This window comes from Rhinolophus sinicus, linkage group LG09 (assembly GCF_036562045.2).
Source record: "Rhinolophus sinicus isolate RSC01 linkage group LG09, ASM3656204v1, whole genome shotgun sequence".
Classification (NCBI taxonomy): Eukaryota; Metazoa; Chordata; class Mammalia; order Chiroptera; family Rhinolophidae; genus Rhinolophus; species Rhinolophus sinicus.
In genome coordinates, this window is record NC_133758.1 from 16,777,055 (window position 1) to 16,802,657 (window position 25,603).

The 25,603-nt window shown below is 37.3% G+C and overlaps 1 protein-coding gene across 3 annotated transcripts in view; it reads right to left on the reverse strand.

Moving 5' to 3' along the window:
• The window catches only part of DCC (DCC netrin 1 receptor), a 1,035,569-nt gene that overhangs the window by 45,170 nt on the left and 964,796 nt on the right, over window positions 1-25,603 (reverse strand). For all 3 annotated transcript variants that reach the window (XM_074339962.1, XM_074339961.1, XM_019721869.2), the window contains exons 23-25: window positions 19,579-19,741; window positions 11,275-11,501; window positions 8,329-8,445 (exon numbers count right to left, since the gene is read on the reverse strand). In XM_074339962.1, coding sequence (XP_074196063.1) covers window positions 8,329-8,445; window positions 11,275-11,501; window positions 19,579-19,741 — 507 coding nt within the window. The remainder of the gene's footprint in view (window positions 1-8,328; window positions 8,446-11,274; window positions 11,502-19,578; window positions 19,742-25,603) is intronic.

Consider the following 25,603-nt stretch of genomic DNA (forward strand, 5'->3'; position numbering starts at 1 on the left):
GTGATCACGTGTCTTAATCTTTTACAAGTTACCCCAAACTGCCCCAAAGACCTTGACTCAGATGAGAATGGTCCAAAACCAAAAGATAGTGTATTTTTTGGTCAGAAATCTCTAAGATGTTAGCAAATAGGAAGAATTAGGTGACATAAATCTTATAAAGTAAGGGATCTTTATTTTTCATATTGCTCTCGGAAATCTCTCTAAAAGCTCTACATGTATTCCTTTTGCACTGCATCATCTGAAATGCTTTGCTTTTACCAGCTCTTTGTCAGATCCCTTCTTGATTATCTCCATATCTCTGATAATTAAGCCATTTTTTTTTGCCTTGTAAAAATCCTCTCTGGAAATATGATTCCATACTCCCTCTAGGCACCTTTTTTCTTGAGCTCACAAGCCGCATCTTGACTGTGCCTGCACAATCCTACTACCCTGCTGAGTTGGAAAATCCAATAGAATTAGTAATCCATTAATTTTAGTTAAAAAGTCATTTGCTTATAGAACTATCACGGCACAACCTCTGTGTTGTCAACTCTCATTCATACAGTTGTTTACACAGCCTTGTGGGAGCTGTAGAACTGCATTTAAAATAAGTACCACCTCCTGCAGAAATTCATAGTAAAAGGAGGAATGAAGTCTGCCACTCAAGGCTCAAAGAACAACAACTGATCTTAATAATGGTGTCAAATTATTATTTGGAATCAGAGCTATGTAATGATGTCATTTCTAATGAAAATTTAAATGAGCCTTGAACTTTCGGCTCCTGACCACTGCTTCCACAGTTTTCAACAGTTGAAACTTGGTGTTATTGGTCCTAGAACAGTTATTTGCACTCATTACCGCTAAGAAAGTATTCTTGGTCACGTGTGGGCATCCATAAGGGCTGCAGGGAATAAAATGCCCAGGTCCACAAGCCTGTTGAGCTGAGATCAGTCTTAGGATACTGGCTTCTCACACCATGTATGAACAAGTCAAGCAAGGATTCTGCCTTGGAATCAATGTGTCAGAGGTTAAGATTATCCTCTCACAGGCCAGTCCCTGCCATGTGTGTACCAGAGGGTCTTCTGGGAGCATCGCATCTAGAGGCACTAGGACTCCAGTTTTTAAAATCTGCCTTTTCTCAAGTAGCTTTATTTCACTTCTTAACAGCTTCTTCAACTCATTGTTTGATTTCTGCAGTCAAGCGACTAAAACAGATGGTGGGAATCAGGGGGTGGGTGGGGTAGAGTTGGCTCTTACAGTGAATGTTCTAGAAACTCCCAAACCAGTAACCATAAACAGCCCCTGAGCTATCATCACAAAAACAAAACTGTGTGCCTTCTTTTGCCTCTTCAGGCTACCTTTTTTGAGATTTCTTTTTTCCTTTAAAGGCTGATTTTACATTAATTCATTTTCTCTATAGGAAAAGAGAAAAAAAAAAGACAAAAATGAAATTCAAGAGGATTCTTCCCCCAAAACTTTCAACTGTTTAGAATTTCATGACTTATGTGATCTAACAGGTCATCTGCTTCAGTCTATATCTTTCTTTGTTCTGATTCGCTGCCTTTCCTCCAGCATTTTACAGAAGAAGAAAGTATGGGTCGAAAATGCTTTCCAAGGCCAAACACATAGTTATGCTCCATCAAGTAATAAAATACTAGAAATGTAAGTAAATCTACATCTCTCCAGGAATCGCTCTCAGCCAAAGAAGTCGCTCACCCAGGTTACACCCCACTTCCTAGGCGCAGCCTACATCAATGACTACTTAAGACAAGGTACAGCAGCCCATGCCCCCAGCCTCATTTGGGACAACTCTGAGGGACAATCCCAGCATAAGAGCAAGCTGTAGGGTCAGCTAAGCCTGTCATTAAACTGTATCACCAGTTCAATTTCTCCCTGCCCCCAATCCGGCACCCCTCACTCTCCCAGGTGTTATTCCAGAAAACATTTGCTAATAAAACGTCTGTGTTTTACACTCTATCTCAGAGTCTGATTACCAGGAAACCCAGCATATAACCTTCACCTACCCTTTAGAGATTCAGGAAAGTTAAACCGATGCTTCTCACTTCTTAAAATTTTATTTATAATAAGGAAAAACATCTAAAACAATTCTTTGGCCATTGTAACAAAATAGTCAGCCTTTGCCACCATTTTACAGCAAGGAGCTGTGGACTAGGGAATCAAATTACCTGGTTCTCCTGCCTATGCTATCATCGAGTATGCTTCTCATGAGTGTCAGCTTACTTAGCTGTGAAATGTGTTCGAGGGAAAGGAGTACATATTCCACATGATGTTTTCAACCGAGAAGTCTACTCTTAGATAAATAAGCAGATTTTTCGCACTGCAATAAAATTAAACACGTCTCCCTGTGGGTTTTAAGAACAAAACATATTTTAAATTGTCTATATTTTATCTGCTAATCGACATTTTATAGAGCATGGTTGAGAAATGTCAAAGAAGAGGGGAAAATAATCTTACAAAAATAATGATTCTTAAGTGAAACAGCAAACATCTTTATACATGTGACAAGAAATCTGCACAATGTTATGCTTTGGTTTATACGAGACTTGATACAAGACTTGATCCCTTAGTAAATCTAAATAATTACAAGTGGGGCTGTCAGTACAGCTACTATTGTGAATAAAATCATAACCCTGACAAGATACAGATCTATAATTTTTCAGCATAGTTATCTAAGGCCTTATCAGTCATGTCAATTGCAAAGATCCTATTTTATTTATCAGAAATCTTCAGAATTTTTAAGTTAACTTGAATTCTATGTTGAAGTAATTTCCTTGTGTTAGATAGAGTCTTACCAACACAGGGCTCGGAGATAACAAAGACTGTAATGTGACAGTATTATTTCAAAAGATATATATTCTATTGACTCTTCATTTCTTCTTGAAGTTTTATTTAAGTATAATAAAACTGGAATATCCTAAGTAGTTCTCCATGATTTTTCAGAGTGAAATGCCTACTAACCATCATCCAGGGCATGCGGTAGAAACTATTAGAAGCTGCCCCAGCGATTTTTCCAGTTACTAATCACCTCTCAAGAGTAACTGCCCTGTGAATTCTAACCCCATAGATTATTTTGCTTGTATGGGAGCTTTACTTAAATTGAATCATGTAGATATGTTACGTTTCTATCTTGCAACCTTATATCTGTAAGATTCTCCATATTGTTTGTGTCATTTCAGTTTGTTCATTTTCATTATTGCATGGGATTCTACTATATGAATATATTACACTGTAATGAAGATATGACATCATGAGTAGTACTGCCGCACACAATCAGGTACATGCCTTTTGGTGAGCATATCATGTATTTCTGCTGGACATGTATCTAAAAGTAGAATCTATTTAAGAATGGTATTGCTGGGTCAGAGTATCCTTATAAATTCTGTAGAACAATTTAACTTTAAAATCACGTACATATAGTATAATTTTAAAAATAATAAAAAAAACAAATTGGTAGTTCTTTTAGGGCCACCATTTGTGTAGAGTATGACACTAGGAATAAGAGAAGGGGACATTTTCTTTTTTTTTTTTTTTTAAGTCATACAACAATTTAGAGCTTGAGGTTACAGCATGAGGCAGCACAGTGCTGTGAATAGACCAAAAGCAGGTTTTTGGGTTCTGACTCTCAGAATCTTAGTTTTCATATTTGTAAATTGAAGATGCTATCATAAAAAAAAGAATATAAATAATATAAGGCATGCAAAGCATCTTTAACCTTCGAAAAGCAGTGTACTACAGAGGTTCAGAGGTACCCAGGTGTGTTTTAGGATAAGTTTCTTAAACTGTCTGAGTTTCTATTTCCCGTTTGTCAAATCAGAATAATTTTGTCATATGATAACATTATGAGGATTAAATGAAATAATAATTAGCAAGGTATTTAGTAAATGAATAACATTCAGAAGTTCTCAATATTTGCTAGATTCCATTTCATTTCTCTTTCTAAGCTCTTTGTTTCTCTTACTGTTCAATGTAAACAGTTGGAATTGCCTTTAATAGATCAGAAAATTTTATTAGAAGATCGTTTATCTATAACTGATTTTAAAAAGCCCCAAAACACTGATGAGTTGCAAACACAAGACATTCTTATAATACATTGACTTCTTTATTGAGTCCTGTGACAGATATTTAGAAAGCACTAATTCTTGCTACAATGTGTGAATATGAAGATTAATTTGGTACATTCTCTCCCTATCATGTAATCTACAACCTGTTAGAGTAGGGAAGATTTGGACCCGAATACCTAAGAAGATGAGGCAGTACTATGCATAGTTAATGCCACAAAAGTGGGATAAAGAAATGCTATTCAAATATGAGAAAGGAAGCCATCATTTCTGGGTGGAGTAATCAGAAAATATATAATTTATGAGAGCATCAGTATCTGCTGTGGTCTTTGAAAGATGCATAGAACTTTGTTAGGTAGAGATAGCCACTGAGTGATTCCAAAAGGAAAGACGTGTTCAGAAGGAAACAATAAGTAAAAGGCAATGTATATTAGTGGACTGGCAAATGTAGACTCGTATCTAATATGCTAAGGAGTTTGCAAATTTTTCTTGGTAGACAACAGAGAGTCATTGGGGAAATGTATGGAGTAGAATGCCATGTTTAAGTTGCTTTAGGGAAAAATCTGGCAAGTAGAATACAAAAGAATCTGGAAGACACTAGAGAGAGGAATACTAATTATGAAGCTGTTTCGATAGTTCAGATGTGAGATCATAACGAATGGAATAAAGATATGACTCTTGGGAATGAGAAGGTAACCAGAGATTCAAAAGATATTGTGGAAGAAAAATCAATGGGGTATGGGAACTTATGGGATGAAAAAGATATATATTCGACAAAAAGGCCCACAAAGATACTAAAGCACGATGATTTTTAAGAAAAAAGCTAAAGATGATTGGCACAGATAGAACCTAGTTACAAGAGAAAAGTGGCTGGAGGAAAAAAAAATAGAGGCAGCTAAGTGTACAAAGTCTCTGTATGTAGTGAGAAGAATGAAAGAAAGAGGACAAAAGTTTTACAAACTATTACAGTGGGGAGCATAATGATTACAGTGCAGAACTCTGAAGCCAGACCTTCTGAGTCCAAATTCTGGCTCCGTCATTTACTCACTGTGTGAATTCAAGCTAGGTACTTAAACTCTTCAAACCTCAGCTCACTTATCACTAATAATAATAGTGTCTACCCCATGAGTTGAACAGTTGGCATTCATCATAAATTACATCATTTCTGTAAGTTTTTGCACTCATTATAATAAAACTGAGAGATGTATTGGAGTATAGAGGAGGTATGATGTACAGTAAATAGAAGGAAAGAACCATTAATTCATTCATTTGATTAAATTGAATGGACTGTGCTTACCACATGCTGGCTCTGTTCTGGGTATTGAGGATATGAAGTGATCAAAACCGGCAAAATCTCTGCCTTCATACAGATTGCATTAAAATATGGGACACAAATAATAAATAACACAAAAATGCAAGTAAGATGGGCATACACAATAAAGAAAAATGAAGCAGAATAAAGAGCATTGAGAGTGACCAAAGATGCTATGCTAGGCAATGGTCATTGAAGACTTATTTGTGGTAGTGATGGCTGCACACAGACCTGAATGATATGAGGGAATAGCTATGTAAACATCTATGGAAAGAAATTCCAGGCAAAGAGAAGAACAAGTGGAAAGTCCCTGAGGTGGAATGTGCATTATTATCCAGAAAACAGAGAGGAGGGTCTATGTGACTGGAATGGATCACTGAGAGGAGTAGCAGGGATAAGGTCAGAGGCTGGACACAGGGCTCCTTGCAGGACATGGTAAAATCACTCGATTTTGTTCTACATGTGATGGAAAGTCAAAAAGAGTAACATGATCTAATTCACATATTGAAAGGCTGAAGTATAGAGAGCTTACTGTAGGGTGAAGAGCTAAAGAAAGGGCAGTTAGCAATCAAAACAGCGTCATAATGAGTATTCCTCTCTCTAGTGTCTTCCACATTCTTTTGTATTCTACTTGCCAGACTTTTCACTACTACTATAGTTCAGTAGCTATAGTCTGTAATCTGTAAGAGATGGTGGTGGCTTGGATATAGGCAGGTCAATGAAATGGGAAGATTTAGACAGGTTTTGAAAGCAAGAACTATAGAATTTGGTGAAAGATTGAATTTGGGGTGAGAGAAAATCAGAATAAAGAAGCATGAAACTAAAGCTTTTAATAAGAGTGAATGAATCAACAATGTTACCATGTATTAAATGGAGAAAAATAGTAGGAGGATCAAGTTTGGAGTTGGGGGAAGGGAGTGATGGGAGAGCAAGATTTCCATTTGAACACAGATGGCTTGCCTATTAGACAGCCATTTGGAGAAATGGAGTCAGCATTTGATATGGAAGTTGATGTGCATTCTGGGAAGAGATTAAGCTACAGATAAAGTTGGGGAGTAATGAGCATTTAGAAGGCACGAAGGGCATTGGTACTAGATGATCATCTAAGAAGCTAGTGTAGATAGAAAAGAGAAGCTTAAAGATTGAGCCCTGGGACACTCTTTGACTCTCAGTGACTGGGAGGAAGATCAGGAATGAGTACAGGATACTGAGAAGGAGCAGCTGGTGGGACTGGAAGAAAACCAGGAGCACTTAGTATACTACAAGTCAAGTGAACAAAGTGTTTCAGGAAAAAGAGTGAGAAGCTATGTCACATTTTGCTGAGCACCTGAGAATTAACCATTTGATTCGCACAAGGTGGAGCTTACTAATCACCATGGCAACCCAATTATGGCTTCAGTGGAGGACTGGGAAACTGTATTAAAACCAATGAGGAAGGTTAAAAGAGAAAAAAGTAAGTATACATAACTTTCAAAGGAGGTTTTTCAGGAAAGCAGAGGAATGAGGTTTTAGTAGGAGGGAAAAGTGGTATCAAGTGAAAATTGTTGTAAAACAGGAGCTGTGAGAGAATGTTTGTATTCCTATTGGAGTTATCAGTAGGAGGGAAAACTGATGATACAGAAAAGGGAAGGGATACTTACAGAAGAGTCCCTAAGTGTGTAAGAGAGGATGTCCACAAGGGAAAGAGCTGGCCTCAGATAGCACAAACGGATCAAACAGATTTGATGGAAACATAAGGATGCCATTTCTGAATGCTTCTCTTTTCTTGGTGATATAAGAAGCAAGATTTTTAGCTGAGAGTGGGGAAGAGAAAGGTATTGGGAGACTGAAAAGTAAGAATAGGTATATGACATTTACCGTATAAAGTGATAAAATGAATGGCTAGACAAATAAAGTGGCATTTCAAAGTAGATGACAGTTCACCATGGATTTGTGGTCATAAACTCCTAGTAGGCAGGTTATATGTTTTCTCCAGACAAAGTCAGCAGTTAAGGTACAAGTAAGAGTTGGTAGAGGAGCTGATTTAACTAGGATTGAGTGTTTTCAGGTGCCATGATGGGGAAGGAAGACCAAGGGAGATGAGGGTGTTTGCGAGGGAGTAAAAATAATCAATGACGATGGATCGGAAGCTGAGGTTGGATGGATGTGAGGACATGAGGCAATGAGGAACACTGGGAAGACGGCAGAATTAATGGATTGGAGGTTGTAGTGGGATTGAAGAATTGTCGGCAAGGGGGCAATCAAATAAGTGAGGAGGAAAACAATAATGTGCTGGAAAAAGGGATGATAGAAACGGACATTTTGCAGGGGGTGCAATTATTAGTTTAGTGTGTGACATGGAATTGATGAAGTGAGGTGGGAAAGAGCCAATATCATTTCAGGAAACATAAAGGAACTAACTGTTGAGGGCACTGGATGGATTGTCTGCATAGATATTGTATCTACCAAGATTGAGCACAGAGGCAATTGGAAAAGAAGTGATCCCCAGACACTAATATCTTCAGTGAATATGGGATTATGACAGAAAACTTCAGCAAGAAGTGGGTAGTAAGTGAGTATCTGTCAATGATTGCTTCAAGGTTGCTAGATTATTTAAGTCTGAAAATTGGAACCACCGAAAAAGTAAAAAAAAAAAAAAAAAAAGATATGAAGGTGATCATTAGTATAAGATAAATAATACTGACAGAAATTTCAGCTTTTTACATCAATTCATATTTTTTTGTAATTTCTTACATGTATAGCTGTTTGCCACACCATTTCATGGTATACAACAAATACAATAATAACAGTACAAATTCTGACTTCTATTTACAAATACTATGATTTTAGTCATTCTTCATTTTGTCCATTTGCCAAGAAAGTTCAGGGAAAGCTTTAATTAGTTTCTGATAATTGATATAGGAGAGATACAATCAGAAAGCACTTCCTTTCTTCACCGTGGCACTAATCTTTACTCACCAGGATTGTTGGACTGGGTGTCCATAGGAATCATGAGTTTGGCCCGGGTAGCTCGGCGTGCAGCCAGTGACCTCTCCAGAGTGGACATGGAGCTCGTTGCTTCTTCAGTATCTTGACCTAAAAGAAAAAGAATATTCCTGAGAGAAGCACCATCTTCAGTGATATAATGCTTTTCATCATTTCTAGCCAGGCACTCCAATGCCTTTCTTCTTTTTATTGAAGTTTTAAATGATAATATCTACTTTCTTGTTATCCAATCAATAAACTTTTACTGTAAAAATATAAATAAAATATACCTTAACCTCTTTACCCAGAAAATACATTATTTATATTTTGTTATGTATAATTTTTGCACATGTATGTGAAAGTGAGAAGGTATATATAATATTATTTTTCAAAAGTGGCATCGTATGATATTTTGTAAACTTCTTAAGATAATAACATGAAAATCTTTCTCTGTCAATAAATAAGTCGGTAATATAATGTTTAATAGCACAATAACATTCAATTGTATGAATTTACCACAATTTATGCAATGAGTACTTAAGGTCCAAAGACATTAAATCTTATTATAAAAATACAAAAAAAAATTAAACTGCTTTCTTCAAAAGTAAAGTTAGGCATATTTATATAAATATATTATGATTCAATAAAATGTCATACTAAACAATCATTACAATAATGAGAAAGGATGATACATGCAGATTTGAAAAGTTAGTAAGAATATATGTGGAGATAAACAAAATGAAGTTCTGAATGGTGTGTCACTAAAAAGTACACTACTCCACTACTCATTGACATGGAGTTTTGTTTTTTTAACCAGAACAGCACAGAGAACACTTAATGTAACATAAAGTATAAGTAGCAGGACTTTCAATGCTACTTTTCAGGGTATTGTAGAGTTGAAAAGTAGATCCTCAAATTAAAAACAAGTATTCTCTTATTTAAAGAAAAAAGCTATTATTTGGAGTTAAACTTCTCCCAGGACTTATTGAGAGACGTTAAATCGAGTCCGGCTGGTTCCAAATGTCATCTGAGTGTACAAAAAATAAGGGAAAAATCAAGAAGGAGTTCTAAAAATCATTGGCAAAACCTTCTGAGGGCTGAGAAACAACTTTACCCCCTCCACTGGAAGGCAGGGGTGCGCTCCACTCCTGATGTCCAGTAAGGAACAAAGACACAAAAATAAATACCTGTAAAGTGTTCAGGTTCCTGCAAAAGAAATCTGCCTTTCATTCATTCTCCAAGTAGAAGTCTGTTCATAGAACAGGCTTGCTGGTCTACCCGGTGTCTATTTAAACAGCGGAAGTGGTTTCTGAACAGCGCAAGGCTTAAGAGAGGACCGGCATGGATTCTAAGTGCTCTCATTATTTGTCCTGACAAAGACATAGATGCTTCTTTTGATCAAGTGGGCACTTGGAACATTGGAGAGGCTTGAGTTCTCTTGCTGGAATTCACCAAGGTGGAACTGACCCAACAGAGGACCAATGAGGGTAAAGGTAGAGCTGGTCCTGATGGGAGAGGGTTAAGCCCTGACTTGATATCCCAAATCATGGAATTGACCAGTGGAGGAATCCCACAGGGTCTCATAAAGAATTCATACTTGTGTTTCATAAGAGACCTGGAATTTGGAGGCTACATAAGGATAGCCCAAGTGCCCAGAGTAGTGAAGAACTTCAAACTGTCCTTTCTTCTCTCCCTCCTCCCCTTTCTCCCCTTCTCCTCTTCACTTCCCCTCCGCATCCCTTCACATCGCCAGGAAGAGCAGGTAGGAGGAATAAGTAAAGGCATTTCTGAGACAGACTGCACTTCCTTCTTCTGTCTCTCCCCACCACTCCATTTCACTCCAAGGTATTAAAGAACTTAAGGAATAAACTGTGACTCTAGTCCTGAGAGCCAAAGTCTAGCTGGTTGTAAGGGAAAAAAGAATCCTTAGTTTAAACTTTGGATTGTAGTTTTTAATAGAACTGAACTGTAGTTTTATAACTGATTATGACAGAAAAGTTAGAGACTCTGCTTGAGATATTATTTAAGGTCTAGAAAAGGAATACTCAGAAAGTCATGATTAAAAATCAGTAACTGAAGTCTCAGTACTGGTTAAGTCTCGTTGACTAGTTACACATTCAAACAACTAAAATACTGTAATTTGGTTTAAAAACAACAGCTACTCATTCTGCAAACACATCATGAGTAGACCAAGAGATTTTTGGTGAGAGTACTTGGTTACTTTTTCAACTTCCCATAGGCATTTTGAAAATATGAGGACCCACAAAAAGTGAAGTATTTTACCACCACTTTCTAGATTTCTTAGCTATCCCGGGACATAGATTGTTCTGCAACAATTTACTAAACTAGGTTTTTTCCTTTAAAGCACTGTGTATACCAACAGAGCCTTCAGTTAGACTCCCTCAGTCTAGCTAGTCACCATATAATGTGATTGCATGGGTTGACAGTTGATCTCTGTGGTAATAAAGGCAAAGCAACAAAACAGTCAATGTTTTCAGACTTTAAGTTCCCTGATATGATTTTTTTTTTAAAGCAAGGAATTGACTGCACATTTAAAATCAACGTTCAATTATCCACAGACATGAAGAACTAAATAAAATGCACAGATGTCTTCAAATTTATTGCCTTGACAAAACTTTGGTTCAAAATTTCACAAAAAGCAAAAAATTCATTTAGGCTTCACATTTCAGTATTTCCCAACGCTATCACCTCTTACCTCTTAGAAGTGTCATGAAGCATAGGCAATTATAAATGACAGGTGACAGAGTGATGGGATTGAAAGTAAACCAGGTTAAATTAATCAAATTTACATCAGATTATTTTTAACTATCAGTAACCTACAAATCAAAGGGAAGGAGACCTCCATAAAAGGAAGTGGGGAACAGCATGGTAGGGTTCAGAATGGGATGATTTTCCTAATGTCAGAGAGGAGAGAGTTACCTGAATGCGAGGTGCTTTTGCTCCCCAGTTGTGTTTCTGACTGGCTGTGACTGACCGGTGTGAGGTCTTGGCAACTTTGGTTGGGGGAGTCCCTTCCCGTAGGGTCAGTGCCTGATGGCTTCTCAATGTTTTTCATCTCCATCTCCTCATGATGTATCCAAAGGTCAGGGGGCCGCAGGTCCTTCTGGCTGCCCTTCCTTTTGCCAACACTATGGGTGGCCCGTTTCCTACAGAACAAAATTAGAAGGCAAATGAGAGTGCCTCTCTATTCAATGGCCCTTCCTCTCTTTTCTCTGTCAATTCAAGGTAGAAGCAGGGAAAGGAAACAGAAGTGCTCCCAGGAGAAAACCTGTGAAATCCAGGAATTGGCAGGCTTGTCTTGGCTGCCTTTCCTCTTTTCCCCTGTAACTTCACCCCATTCTAGGAGATACGGTGACGAATCCCCAGGGCCTCAGCTACCTGCCAGAGAGGGACTTACTCCGTTTCCCTGGCTGCAAATCCAAGCACAAGGTGACAATAGGTGTGATGGACCCATATGCCAATCTTTGGAACTAGACACAATTCACTTGACTGCAACATCTGCTTAGGAGATAAATGAAGCAGCTGCTCCCGAAGGGCAAATAGAAATAAAAAGGCCAGAATTTGTGCCAACAGCCAAGAACGGGGCTTAGAAGAAAGTCTATACCTCGGCTATATAATTTAAAGGGGAATCAGGAAGCTTGCTGTCTTCAGATAAAAGGCTGCATGAGGACATTCTTAGGAGAAGAAAACACTTTCCCCTTGGAGTCACTAAGGGCCTGGATTCAAACTCAATAGACCCATTCTTTGAAAAGAGAAGAACACACTTCGGAAGTGTGTTCCAAATGTCTCTTATTTTACTCGGTAAGAATTTAGCAATCATACATTTATTTTTTAGTGGTAGGCTCTGCTTGGGCGTAGTGAGATTCAAATGTTCCCTGCGTGCCAAGTAGTATGATGCTCATGCTAGCTATTCTCTATGGCAGGGGTCAGTCAATACGGCCTGCAGGCCCTATCTGCCCATTGCCTGTTTTTGTAAATAAAGTTTTATCGGAATCCTGCTTGAGCTCATTCGTTTTCACACAGCAATAACGACCACATGGCTCACAAAACCTAAAACATTTACTCTTTGACTTTTTTCAGAAAGAGTTTTCAACCTCTGCTCTACAGTTTTATAATTTTTAAAATCTCCACTTGTAGCTTCTACTTCTTTTAAAATAGTAGTGTCTCTTCATATGGCAGAATTCAGACAGTCGAAATCTAACCTTTGACACAAGCCCAGAGAAGTGCCTACCTCCTTCTCACATTCCTTACTTGCATGGTTTACGAGGATAACTGTTTTCATAGCTGCTAATGGTTCAAATGAACTACTCTCAGTGAAAGCTCACTGTCATCTGTGCAAGACCACTGAGCGTGGCTTTGTTTTCCCAACTGCTGAAAAAGATGTTTTGCACATATTAGGCAATTCATAAATGTTTCATGGTGTGATTTATTAAGTTTTCCTTAACATTGTTTTGTCTTTCTTGAAGTATGTTGATGAGGATAGAAAGCAAAGAACCCCAGACTCAATATCTATCTAGTAGTTTAGTAGAAAAATAATGCAGTGTTTTCTGCTCTAATATTTTCTCAACAAGTATCTGTATTTTGCTGATTTCCTGGCAAGAGGCTCACATTGACTCTAGACAATGGCTTATTGAATAACCCCTAGATCATTTTCCCACGTCTAAAATAAAAACTCTCTGCTAACCATCCATTCCCTGAATTCATTTCCTTAACATTTCACCTGCCCACAGGAAACTAGACTGCAACTCACACGCCATTCTTTATGTAATCTACCCCTGGTAACTTAGAAAAATTTGATGTCATTTTCAAATTTGGAGATTTCACACTGTTATCTTTCTTTCTAACAAATCAAAATGCTAAATAACTTCAACTCGAAACATAATTGCATACAGAGAAGCACCAGGTCTCAATTTTTGGACAAGAGAGTCAAACTTTTCACAATAACTTAATGTTGAAATAGCCTGTGGCAAAGAAATGTGTCAAGTGATTTTTGAAAGTGGAAATAAGTTATAAATTCTTGTTTCCCTTTGCTTACATGCATACTTTTTTCATTCATTTATTTACCAGTTTCCATAACCTCAGTACCAAGCATCCCCGGGTGTATTCTATTTAATAAAAAAGTTCCAAACCTCACGGAGTCAGAGTATTTTTCTAAGTTATGATTTATAACCTCCATATGGGAAGAAACTATCATTCTTGATAAAATGCATAAGCATTTTTCTGATGGATTTTAATCAGATCAAGACCCCTTCTGAGAAGCTACTCATCCACCCAGCTGTCAGTCAAAAATCTATAAAGATCGTTAAACAGACTTTATTTCTTTTTTGTATATATTCCATGAAAGACCATCTAACTACCTTTGTTTTCTACAATGTCTCTTATCAAGAGAGAAATTTTTTGCCTTGGAGAGGCCTGCCTCCCTTGCCCATGCAGCAGGTCTGTAATAAAACTGACATTTGCTCATAACTAAATTGTCTGAAATTTGTCTTAAAGCCTGTAGGCACAGCTGCCACCCTGGGCTTCTGTCCATCTGCTGGTTCCTTGACATATTGAGTGCTGCCCATTGTGGCCCCCAGCTCTTCTGTCTCACCACTGGACTCTTCGAAATTTGTATGCAGATGAACCAAGTACACTGCCTGACGTGTGGTCCTTGGACCAGCAGCATGCACACCACCTGGGAGCTTGTTAGAAATCCCCATTCTCAGGTCCCTCAGAGCCTATGAATCAGAACCTTGGGAGGGGTGAGGCTAGAAACCGGATCTTAACAGCCCTTGAAGGGAATCTTACGCACCTAAAATTTGAGAATCACTGTGAATGAATTATTTGGTTTTGTTTCTTTGCTTTTATTTTAAAGCTTGCTTTCCTATTAGATATAGAACACAGCACAATTATCCCTCCCCCCCCACACACACCTTTTCTCACAGGTAATTTTTCAACTTTTGAAAATAGCTGTAGAATAGGAGGGTCTCTTCCCTCCCCACGTATTCTCGAATAAAGGCAAAGCAAGGTACCTTCCAAGGCTCTATTTCTCACACTGTGTCAAAGCTTTCACAGAATAATCACATACTGGTGTTTGTTTTATCTATCTATCTATCTATCTATCTATCTATCTATCTATCTATCTATCAATCATCTATCTATCCATCATCTATCTATCTATCTATCTATCTATCTATCTATCTATCTATCTATCTATCTATCATCTATCTATCTATCATCTATCTATCTATCTATCTATCTATCTATCTATCTATCTATCATCTATCTATCTATCTATCTATCTATCTATCTATCTATCTATCTATCTATCATCTATCTATCTATCTATCTATCTATCTATCTATCTATCTATCATCTATCAATCTATCTATATTATCTATCCAATCTTACTTCTGACCAAAAGGCCTTCACAACCCTATTTACCTAAAAACTACTAATTCTTTCCTCTCTCTTTCAGGAGGCCTTCCTGACTACTTTAGGGCAGTATCATCTTAAAATATCTAAGTCATTTCTCTCTATACCACTCACCTTCATTGATCACCGTCTGTCTTAATGAGCTGGTGAGATGCTCCCAGTGTATGAATTGGTTTCCTCCAATAATACTGGAACAAACTCTGTTTCCTTCACCTCTCCAACAATTGTCCATTGTTTTACTACACTTACTCATTGGTTTTTTCAGTGAATAATCATGGAATATTGACTATGTGTCAAGAACTGTGCTAATTACTAGGAATGCAAAGATTGGTGAGACATTGGGAACTTAATAAATGAATGAAAAATGGCGTGGCTCCTGGGAATTTCTGCATTCTTGGAATGAGAAGCTGCACTGGGACCTGGCAAGTAGTAAAGCTGAAAAAGTAGAGGGGACCAAATTATAGGAGGCATTGCCTCCAACAGAAACAATTTTAATAGTATCAGTAAGTGGGGAACTGCAGACAAATTTGTTTAGCTCAAGAGTTAATAGTAGACAGATTTGTTACTTGGTACGATGCAGACCACATACTCAACACATAGTAATTACCTGAATTAAATAGTAAGAAAATTTCATTATTGACTTAAATGTATTTTTGTAAGGCTCTTTGATTTTTATTAGACTACCTGTTCCTTACTTTGCATATAACCTGTTACTCTAAGGGGAGTTTCTTTCCTTTTCACTTTTAAGGGTATGCTGGGGATGGGAATGGGTAAGAACTGACATTGATTATCTATGTTATTGGACTTTACCCTTTGAAGTCCTAAGATACTACTATCTCTCACAGATTCTTTTGGTACATTGTAATGAATTATTAAGTTCCCATTTTGTGCTTAGGCACTCCTGCTCAAACGTTCACAGGAGACAGACATATAGCTCATACTAGTGCTTGCGGTCAGACAGACATGTGCCCAAGATCTGATGGGAGATTGAGGCAGGGACACCCTGCCCCACTGGGGATTTAGGGGAGGATTCAGGAAGGAGGAAGGCCTGAATTAAGTGTGAAAAATGATTATAAGTTAACCAGAAAAATTTGGGAAGTGTAAGTACCTGCCTTGCTTTCCTCCATCCAAATCTTCCTCAAAGATTTTGGCCTCCTAATTTTCTGTATTGATTATTTTTATTCTGCCAATTGCTATTAACAACAACAATAACAACAACAGCAACAGATTGTATTGAGAACCCAGGGAAATTGTGTCCCACATACTCAAATACACCTGTATTTTCTGAGGTGAAATTAAGATATATTGAAGTCCTAAGTGGTTGTCAGTTAAAATCTCTATGTGGTGCATAATAAAAAGTAATTAAAATGTAAAAATTTGAAAACCGGTGAAAGTGAGCTGTAGTAATTCAAGTAGAGTAAGTATATTTCATCTAAGAGTGTATGCGTAAATAGCAACGAAAATAATTTCATCCTCAGTACCAAAAATAATTATTTTCATCAAGATTTGAATGTGTACTAATATTTTAAACTTCATGTGTACATGTCTAATCAACTGGTGATTCTATCAAATGAATCTTGAATTTTATTTACATATTGAAATTTAATATATTCAGACAATTTGTTGATCACCTACCGAGGTCACTGCCTTAGAAAAGTGATAACCATGTGTCCTGGGCTTCTAGGATATTCTCAATGTCAACTATTTTATCTTTTGTATCTATTGACACATTCTAACTGATCATAATACGTGTTCTATATTTTGGCCAGGAGAATGTTATTACTTTATTGAAAATACAGAACACTGCCCCCATCAATTTAAACTTTCATAAAACTTATTTTTTCTACATTATGATATTCTATTATAATCTCATTCATTCAAAATCTATAAGGGGAGTCTCTTCAAATAAGTAAAAAAAACAAAAACTTCAATTAATTACCAAAAAATTTGCAAAATTATTTTTATTTCACACTAGTTTGAAGCTAAATGTTTCTATAATTTAGTAGTATTCCATGGGGGAATTTCAGTGTTTAAATGGCAGAGGGGATGGCAGAAAGTATTTAGTCCTATTTCTCTTTTGAGGAAATTAACAGGGATTAGAAGTCTTCCCTTAGGTTTAATTAAACACCATTAATTTAATTAAAGACAGGATAGAATCAGAACTAGATCTTGGGTTCTAACTTCTCTTTGTTATTTTTTATCATAAAAATAAAAGCTTACAAATTAGAATGTCAGTCAATAAGATAACATACCTCATTATTATATATGAGGCATATATGATAAACCACATGAATATGATAAACCATAGAATAAAATGCATAGACACTAACTTGAATAAGGTATTACTGATTGTACATACACACGTTTCAGATCCATTTGAGTGTAATTGAAGTCTCCTAATAAAGCACAAAGAAAATTTATATTCTCCAGTAATCCCAGATAAAAACATACTGAAGAAGCCAATGAACGGGTTTCCTACTTCATCTTATTAATTGCACTAAACTCCCATTTTTCTGAGAGCCCTGTAAGGGACATTATTTGTTTCAAATTGGAATTGATTTTGCTTTCATCTGCATTACTTCATTTGTTCTAAAAGGCTCAATGGTGGTACTGTGCAGGGGAGGGGTCCTCAATTAAATCAAGAAAAACTAAATTAAAACTCAGAAATATCTTGAAGGAGAAAATTTTCCTTTTCTCTTTTTACGTGTTAATGTATACAAAGAGACAGAGATGAATGCCAATGGGTCTGTTACTGAAGAAAGATACATGAAGCAAAATTGTGAAAATACGCCAAGTAAATATTAAGAGACTTCGGGAGTGACAGGAGGGAAACCAAAGTGGCAGCAGCACAAGATCTCTAAATTCACTTTCATTGGATTTTCAGTTATTAATGGTATGATTTATCCTTTCATTTATTCCCTAATTTTAAACATAAGTCATACTCAGGGCTCAACTTCTACTCTTGCCAACTAAAATCTTTAAGCTTTGACCAAAGTGCTTAGGGTGAGATTTAAGACAATTTGAGAATTTCTCAAAATAGCATCAAATCCCACTTTTGCACAATGAGAAGACTTGTATTTTCTCTGGAGAAACAAAACATGTCCAGGATTCCAGTTCATCAGGTCAATATATCTCTGAAACATTCTCACAAAGAGAAAACGAAAAAAAAGAAAAAATCAAAACGAAACAACACTACATTACAGATGGGTTAGCCAGTTAAATTTAGTTTAGTTCATGCATCGATGCTTCTAGAACTAGCATGGAATACGCCAAGTATGGTTTTGGTGTCTTCCCCACTTCCCTTTATGTGACTCTTTGCTCTTCTTCAGAGAAGGGCTGCCTTGACAGTCCACCATTCTGTTTGCACAACCCCTTTCCTGGGAATGACAGACCAAGAGATCGTTCAAAGCTTTACTCAATTACAGTTAATTTTTCCACAGAGTCTTACTAAATGCCCCACACTCTGGAAGCTCTGTGGATGGTAAATTCCCAGACTGTTTACCCACGAGACTGATTCTGTTAAGTTTCTTTTTTGGGCACAATGGACCAGCACACCAGCTATTACCAGTTTCAAATTAGTCCAATCTCATGAATGCAGCTGGATACAAATTTGCCCTGCATATATATATAAATTAAATGCAAAGACTGCATCTACTCCCCCATCACTTTCTTCAGTATATACATATTGCTGTATCCTGTTTCTAAACACCTCACTTCAAAATTCTGGAAGATTCACTATAGATCAACAAATAGAGTCACATGATTTTTAAAAAGAGAGAAAGACTGTGGTTTTGGCAAGAAAAGAGGCAAAATTATGTGCTAGAGAATCTTTCTCTAGCAATGTATGCAGTGTATAGTTGTCAAACCACCTATGGGTCCAGACCTCAGGCCTGCAGAGTGGGCACCATGCCAGAAAAAACAACAATAACAATAGAAGAGCCTATAATAGCTAATCCAGTGAGAGAGAACAGCTGAAAGAGACACATCAGACTGGATTTGGAAAGTACTAGAGAGGCAAGAAGACAGACAATAACCAGGAGGTTATTGCTAATTCCTACAACTCACTGACACGAAGTTAATGTGCTGGTTATGGGGTATTGCTGGGACGGGATAAGCTGAACTAAAAACACCTTTCCATTCTAAGCTTTGTGCTTCGATGTGTCATTTTCTGCTTGTGGTAGAACCTAGAGCCACATAAGGTGAAAATACTTTTAAACCCCTCATTTTTTCTTAATTTCTGAGAAGCAACCATTGCCAGGAAATATGAACCATTTTGAATTTCCGGATCTGTCTTCCTCTCTAACTACTGCCTCCAAAGTAAACACTCTCTAGTATTGTGACTCCATTGAGTTAGGTATTCTGTATGTAGTCATTCATGCAACAAGCACTGATGAAATGCCTGCAGGCCTCCTTGCCGATGTGATAAATAAACACTTTCAGAGGAATACACATCTTCAAACTTTCACATGTAATTACAGAGAGAGCCGTAAGTAGGCCATTCTTTAAATGTTCCTCAAGGAACACCTGCCCTCACTTGGAAGGAAGAATCTAGCCTCAAGAAGTAAAATCAAACAGAAATGCAAAATGCGTCTCCAGGATTCGACTATTAAGTCTGCAAGTCAAGACCTTACTCACTTAAGTTATGGGTCTGAAATGGACAGAAGGCAAGGTTTGCCCAGGTCAGGAGATAAGAAACATGTGGTGAATTATGAAAGAGCACAGGAAGACGGCCATCAAAAATATAACTCAAAAAGATGGTAATTGGGTCAAGCAAGGACTGCCTCCTTTTGGGAATCAGCTGTTACCTACTTTCTCTGCTGGGCTGAAGAGCGCCGGGTGCAAATCACGGCCACGACCACCACCACCAGCACTGTGAGGACGCCAACGGTGACCACAATGATCACAAGCAGGTTGCTGTTCTTCTGAGGAGTGACACTGCCATGTGGGGGGTGCATCTGGCCAATGGGTGGCTCTGGGAAAAGACAGGCAAAGGGAGATCAGGTTTAGGGAGATACGGAAACCCAATGTTTACCAAGCTCTGCTAAGGATGAGAAGAGTTCCTATTGTTCTGGGTACTGCTGAAGCTGAGAAGAAAGCAATGAAAAATGGGAGGAAAGATCTAAATCACCTATGCAAGATCAATGAAACCTATGCCCATAAAAAAACTTATACAGGAAGTTTCTTAGCAACATTATTCAGAATAGGCAACAGTTGAAACTCAAATATCCATCAACTGACGAATGGATAAACAAATGTGGTGTATCCACACAGTGGAATACTCTCCAGCCATAGAAAGGAATGAAGTACTGACACATAGTACAACATGCATGTACCCTGAGAACATTATGCTAAGTGAAAGAAGCCAAACACAAAAGCAGGTTAATGTTTATCAGTAGATGGGGGGAGAATTGAATGGGGAAAAACTGTTAATGAGTACAGGGTTTCCCTGTGGGGTGATGAAAATGTTGTGGAATTAGATGGTGGTGATGGTGGCGCAACCTGTGAATATACGGAAAACCACAGAATTGTAGACTTTGAAAGGGTGAATTTATGTTATGTGAATTATATCTAAATTTTTAAAAAGGAGCTATCATATTGGCTAGAAAGTGGAGAGGGAAAGAAGGATGCCGCTTTGTACTATAAGAATTCCAAAGTGACAAGAACCAGAGAAGGCAGAGGTTTATGAGAAAAATGCTATTTTTTGATGTTGTGAAGGATGAACTATTTGACACCCGTCACTCACAATTTACCCCCATTCTCTTTAAGAAGCTATCTATAAACCACATTTAATTTTCAACCTGTCGAAGGTGTATGGATCCCACTCAAAAGTAGCCACTACATTAGAAAGAGTGTCATAAAGTCCTGATGAATATTTTCTTGTGTTACAGCAGTACTTTATGGTAGACAATATTTAGGCAAAGATAGAATAAGACATTTTCAATAATTTGCTTATGTAAATAAGAATGGCTAATGACTCTTTAAATTGTTTTCTTTAAACTCTCAGTCAGTGATCAATCGGTTAGAAATACTCTGTTCCATGTAACATTTGTCATTTCAAGCTACACATTTTTAAAAAGTAAATATTAGCTTATGATTTTATTTATAAATTAACTTAGAAAGTAGCAGAAAGCAATGAGCTTGGATATTTTCATAGACGTAAATGTGAATGTGTCTCTGACAACCTATAATAGCTTTCTATACCCCTTGAAGCAAAACGTTTAGGCCTTTGCACCCAGTGTTTTATTTGTAAATGAAAATAATAATATTTATTGAATACAATTACTGTCTCAATTAGAGAAAATACATACAAAGCAACCATCTCAGTGCCTGATACAGACTAAATGCCTATAATATCATTACACCATTGAAACAGTAAATAAAATATTGCTATATTAATTACCTCTATACAATTTGGGATACTTCTGGCATGGACTTTCAAACTACAAAATTTTTAGAACTAATACTCAAGGTGAAAGATAAATTAACTTCTCAAAAATGAATATAACTATCCATTTACTTGCCTCAAAATCGAAACACTCTCTTTTGACAAGTTATTGAAGAATCATCGCTTGTTTTGAAAAGATTGCCAGCTAAACTTAATCTATTGCTGATTTGTTATTATTGGAAAAGTAAGTATTTCTGATACAACTTGAATCTTGGGTAGGGGGAACTCATCAAAAGTCTTTAATAGCATTATATGTTAAAAGGTTCTGGTTATAAATGAAAGAAATAGGTTTCCTGGAAGTAATTTTACTTTTACTACAAAGAAATGGGGCAAGTAATGAAAGGTCAGAACTTTTTGTATCATAGTTTTACTTATAATTTAAAAAGTCATTTTACAGTAGTTTCTCAATCTGTCCTTTATGTGCTTAATAAACTAATTCATTGGAATGAATTAACCTTTTATGTGAGAGCTTACAATGCAGACAGTAGGGGATCTTTATTAGTGTGGATTTTTATTAGCATGACTTAAATTTAAGAGTTCACCGTTTCCGACAAATTCAGTTTCAGTTATACACAGCAGTACACTTTATGAACATTTTTTAAAACCTTGTAAACGAGAATTTTTCAAATTTCTACTCTTCTTTCTTTCTTTGCACCCAAGAAAACATCATTTTTCAAGTCAAAAAATAATGACAGCTGAGCATTAGTGGGATCATATTGATGTCATTCCCCTCGTAGAGTAAGGGTTCACGCGAACTCCCCTTATGAATCTCCCATCCCAATCCTTTATGACTTCCTCATAAATGTCCCCATCAGTTCAAAAGTCGGCTTTCAAGGTCTTTCATTAATTCCCCAATCTCAATTCAAAAGCTGAATAATCAGAATATCTGACATCGAATTGGCAGTTAAGAAAGTCAAGTGCAATGGTGTCTCTAGTTGTAGTTGATCCTTTTTATTTGCACAGGTTGTAGTCTATGAAGTTTCCAGAAACAGAGAATTAGAGAATAGTAAGTGTTGCTTCTAGAGGAAATACAGGGTTAGGTTCCTGTGAGCCTGTGGTGAGAAAATTTTATCAGCCAATCCATAACATATGACCATGGGTTATGTGTGTTTCTGTTTAAAGATACCTTGTTTAAAATATTATTGATTCATCAAATTGAATTGACAGCTGACAGTACTAGAACTACACTCATCATGCCTGAGTGATGTTTAATTAGCCCACACATTTTCTCTGAAAGGTACATCACAGCCTTTTGAGCATAAGAGCACTTGACAACATTCAACATCCCATGCAAGGGCCACTTTATATAGAAATCATCGACAAAAAATACAAAACTGAGAAAAATTGGCACTAAATATATCATGGAAAGGACACTGTTTACAGTAGCTATGAAAGCTGAAACAACAAGGCAGAGTGTCTCCTTGTTTCATCTCAACCGAGTCTGTGAGCACTGGGCTAAGCAAACTTTGTTCCACATAGTCCACGAATGACCACAAAAGCACCGCAAGTATTGATTTTGGGGGTTCAAAAGAAATTTTAGCAAGTCGGTGAATTCACAGATACAGAATCTGTGAATAATGAAGATAGACTGTATGTTTAATATACCTCAAAAGGCTGCTGCAAATTAGGGGGCATTTTAGACTCACAAATCTAGACTCGTACAGTCAAGGATTCTGGGAGACAGCCTGACTCCAAAAGGGGCAAAATGACATTTACCACCTTTCAGGCTTCTGAGGGGATGCTTGCTGCATGGTGTAATTCAAAGGCTTACAAATAGCCTCAGGACACTGTGTTTATTTCATGAGATAATGGATGCAACACAAAGACCTCAGGCCCTGCAATTGGCGCTCAACAGACATTGTGAAGCAGCTCAGTTTATTTCATTCCATGTGACTTTTCCAAGTTAAAGAAAAATATAGTATCCTCATGCAACTGTTCCTAGTGTGTGCATAATACTGCAGGTATCCAGTATCTGTAAGCAAGACCTAGATGATTCACTGACATCAGTGAGAAGGGAATTGACTCTTTTTCAAATCCCATGAGCACTCCATCCATTTTTATTTTCATGATGTTTGATCTCCCTAAAAGATTTCATGATTTTTCTATTAAATTTTTTAAAACTAAAGTTGATTGGGGTGACAATAGTTAGTAAAGTTACATAGGTTTCAAGTGTACATTTCTGTAATACATCATCTATCTATCACATTGTATGCTCACCACCCAGAGTCAGTTCTCCTTCTATCACCATGTATTTGACCCCGTTTACCCTCATCTTACCCTCTCCACCTTACCCTCTGGTAACCACTAAACTATTGTCTATATCTATGAGTTTTTGTTTCTTTGTTTGTCTTGCTCCTTTGTTGCTTGCAGTTTTATATCCCACATGTGAGGACAGAGCCCCAGAAAGCAATTTCCAGGCTCTGGCCTCACATAGAAAGGTGCTGGCTCAGGTAGTAAATGGCCATCAGCTGTGATTGGATAGCCATCAGTTGTGGCTAGTTGGCCGTCAGCTGTAACCAGTGAGCCATTGGCCACTAATATAACTGCAGTGGCTATGCTGGCAGAAAAGGTGGGGGCTAGCAAGAAGATGGTGGCTGAGCTAACAAGAGCGGATTGCCGAGAGGCGGATGCCGCCAGAGAGAATATAGTGATATGACTCCCCTACTTATGGCTCCGTGGGTGTTCCTTTTTGGCCTCACCATATCCTGCATTCTCTTGTGGGGAGCGGGAGCAGAGACCCTGCTGGACGCCCCGCATGACGCCCTGCACGACAAATGGCGCAGCGAGCAGGGTCTCCTGCACGACACCACATATCAGTGAAATCATATGGTTCTCGACTTTTTCTGTCTGACTTATTTCCCTATTAAATTTAACAAAAGCAAACATATAATTCATAATCTGATGGGTCTTAAAGACTTGGCAATGATTAGGAAAATAAGTTTAGTGAAATATTGTCTTTCGTTTTTATAATACTTTGTAGGCTTTCAAAAATGTTTTATGTTTCTTATATTTTCACTCAAAACCCCTGCAGTAAGCTTATTGACAGACCAGTTCTCTGAGCGCTTAATTCTCTTATAGAAAACAAAGTCAGGCATTGAATCCAGGAGTCCTAGCTCCTACTTTTGAGGACCTGGTCCCATGGCCACAATGGCTGGACCCTAACAGCTACACAATGTCAACAGGCAAATAAATAATGAGAAACTTAGGCTGACAAGTGCAATTCTGAGGAGAGAAACAGATTAAATAAAAGTTTCCAGCTCAGGACTGAACTTCTCTCCTACAATTACAGTCTTCCCTGATAACAGTTTGGCTATTAGAACACCGTGAGCTCAACTATGTCTTCATAATTTTACATGTCTTTGAATTTGAACAGAAATTCATATATGACATTGAATATTTCTAAGCATTTCCCCCTGAAATAAGGCATCATGTAGTCAATCAGCTGGATGAGATCTCACATCTAATGGAGCCCAATGTTCCCTAAAATAAAATATTAATCAGCATTATGGGGGAAAAGTTTCCTCAGTCTCTTATGTTAGAAAACATATTTCTTTCCTCAAATTTCTGAATTTTGAACATCTAATGTGAACTGTGAATTTCCAGGAGAGATGGGGCTGGAATGTTACAGAATGTATCCCATTATTCCATAAATATTTATTGAAGATCCAGTTAGGTGCCTTGGGTGTGATGATGTGATCAAAACATGGATGGACCTTGAGGACATTTCGCTAAGTGAAGTGAGACAGAGAAAGACAAATACTGTATGAATCACGTATATGTGGAATCTTAAAAAGCTAAAGTCATTGAAATAGGGACTAAAATGGTAGTTACCAGAGGCTCGGGGTTGGGGGACAAAGGGGAGATATTGGTCAAAAAGTACAAACCTTTAGTTGTCAGATGAATAAATTCTGGGGATACAATGTACAGCATGGAGATTATGGTTAATATTAGTGTATGGTATACTTGAAAGTTGCTAAGAGAGTTAAATGTTCTTAGCACAAAAAAGAAATGGTAATTATGTGATGTGATGAAAATGCTAGGTAACACTATGGTGGTAATCATTTTGCAATATATAAGTGTATCAAATCAACATACTTTACACCTTAAACTTACACTTACACAACGTTATATGTCAATTATATCTCAATAAACCCGAAGGGGAAGCCACGAAAGGATTCAAACAGGCAAAAAGAAACTACGTGAGACAAGAAACATACACAGCTTTAATATATCCAGAGGCTGCTTAACAAGTTGGGCCAGGGAAGGAAAAAAAAAGTTGTATGTTAGATGACCTGTCTTTTTCCTTCCTAAAACATGTATCTCATCTGGGTAATTGTGACATGAATAAAAAAGTCAGGTTACTTCTCACCTGGGATCAACGCGTAGCTG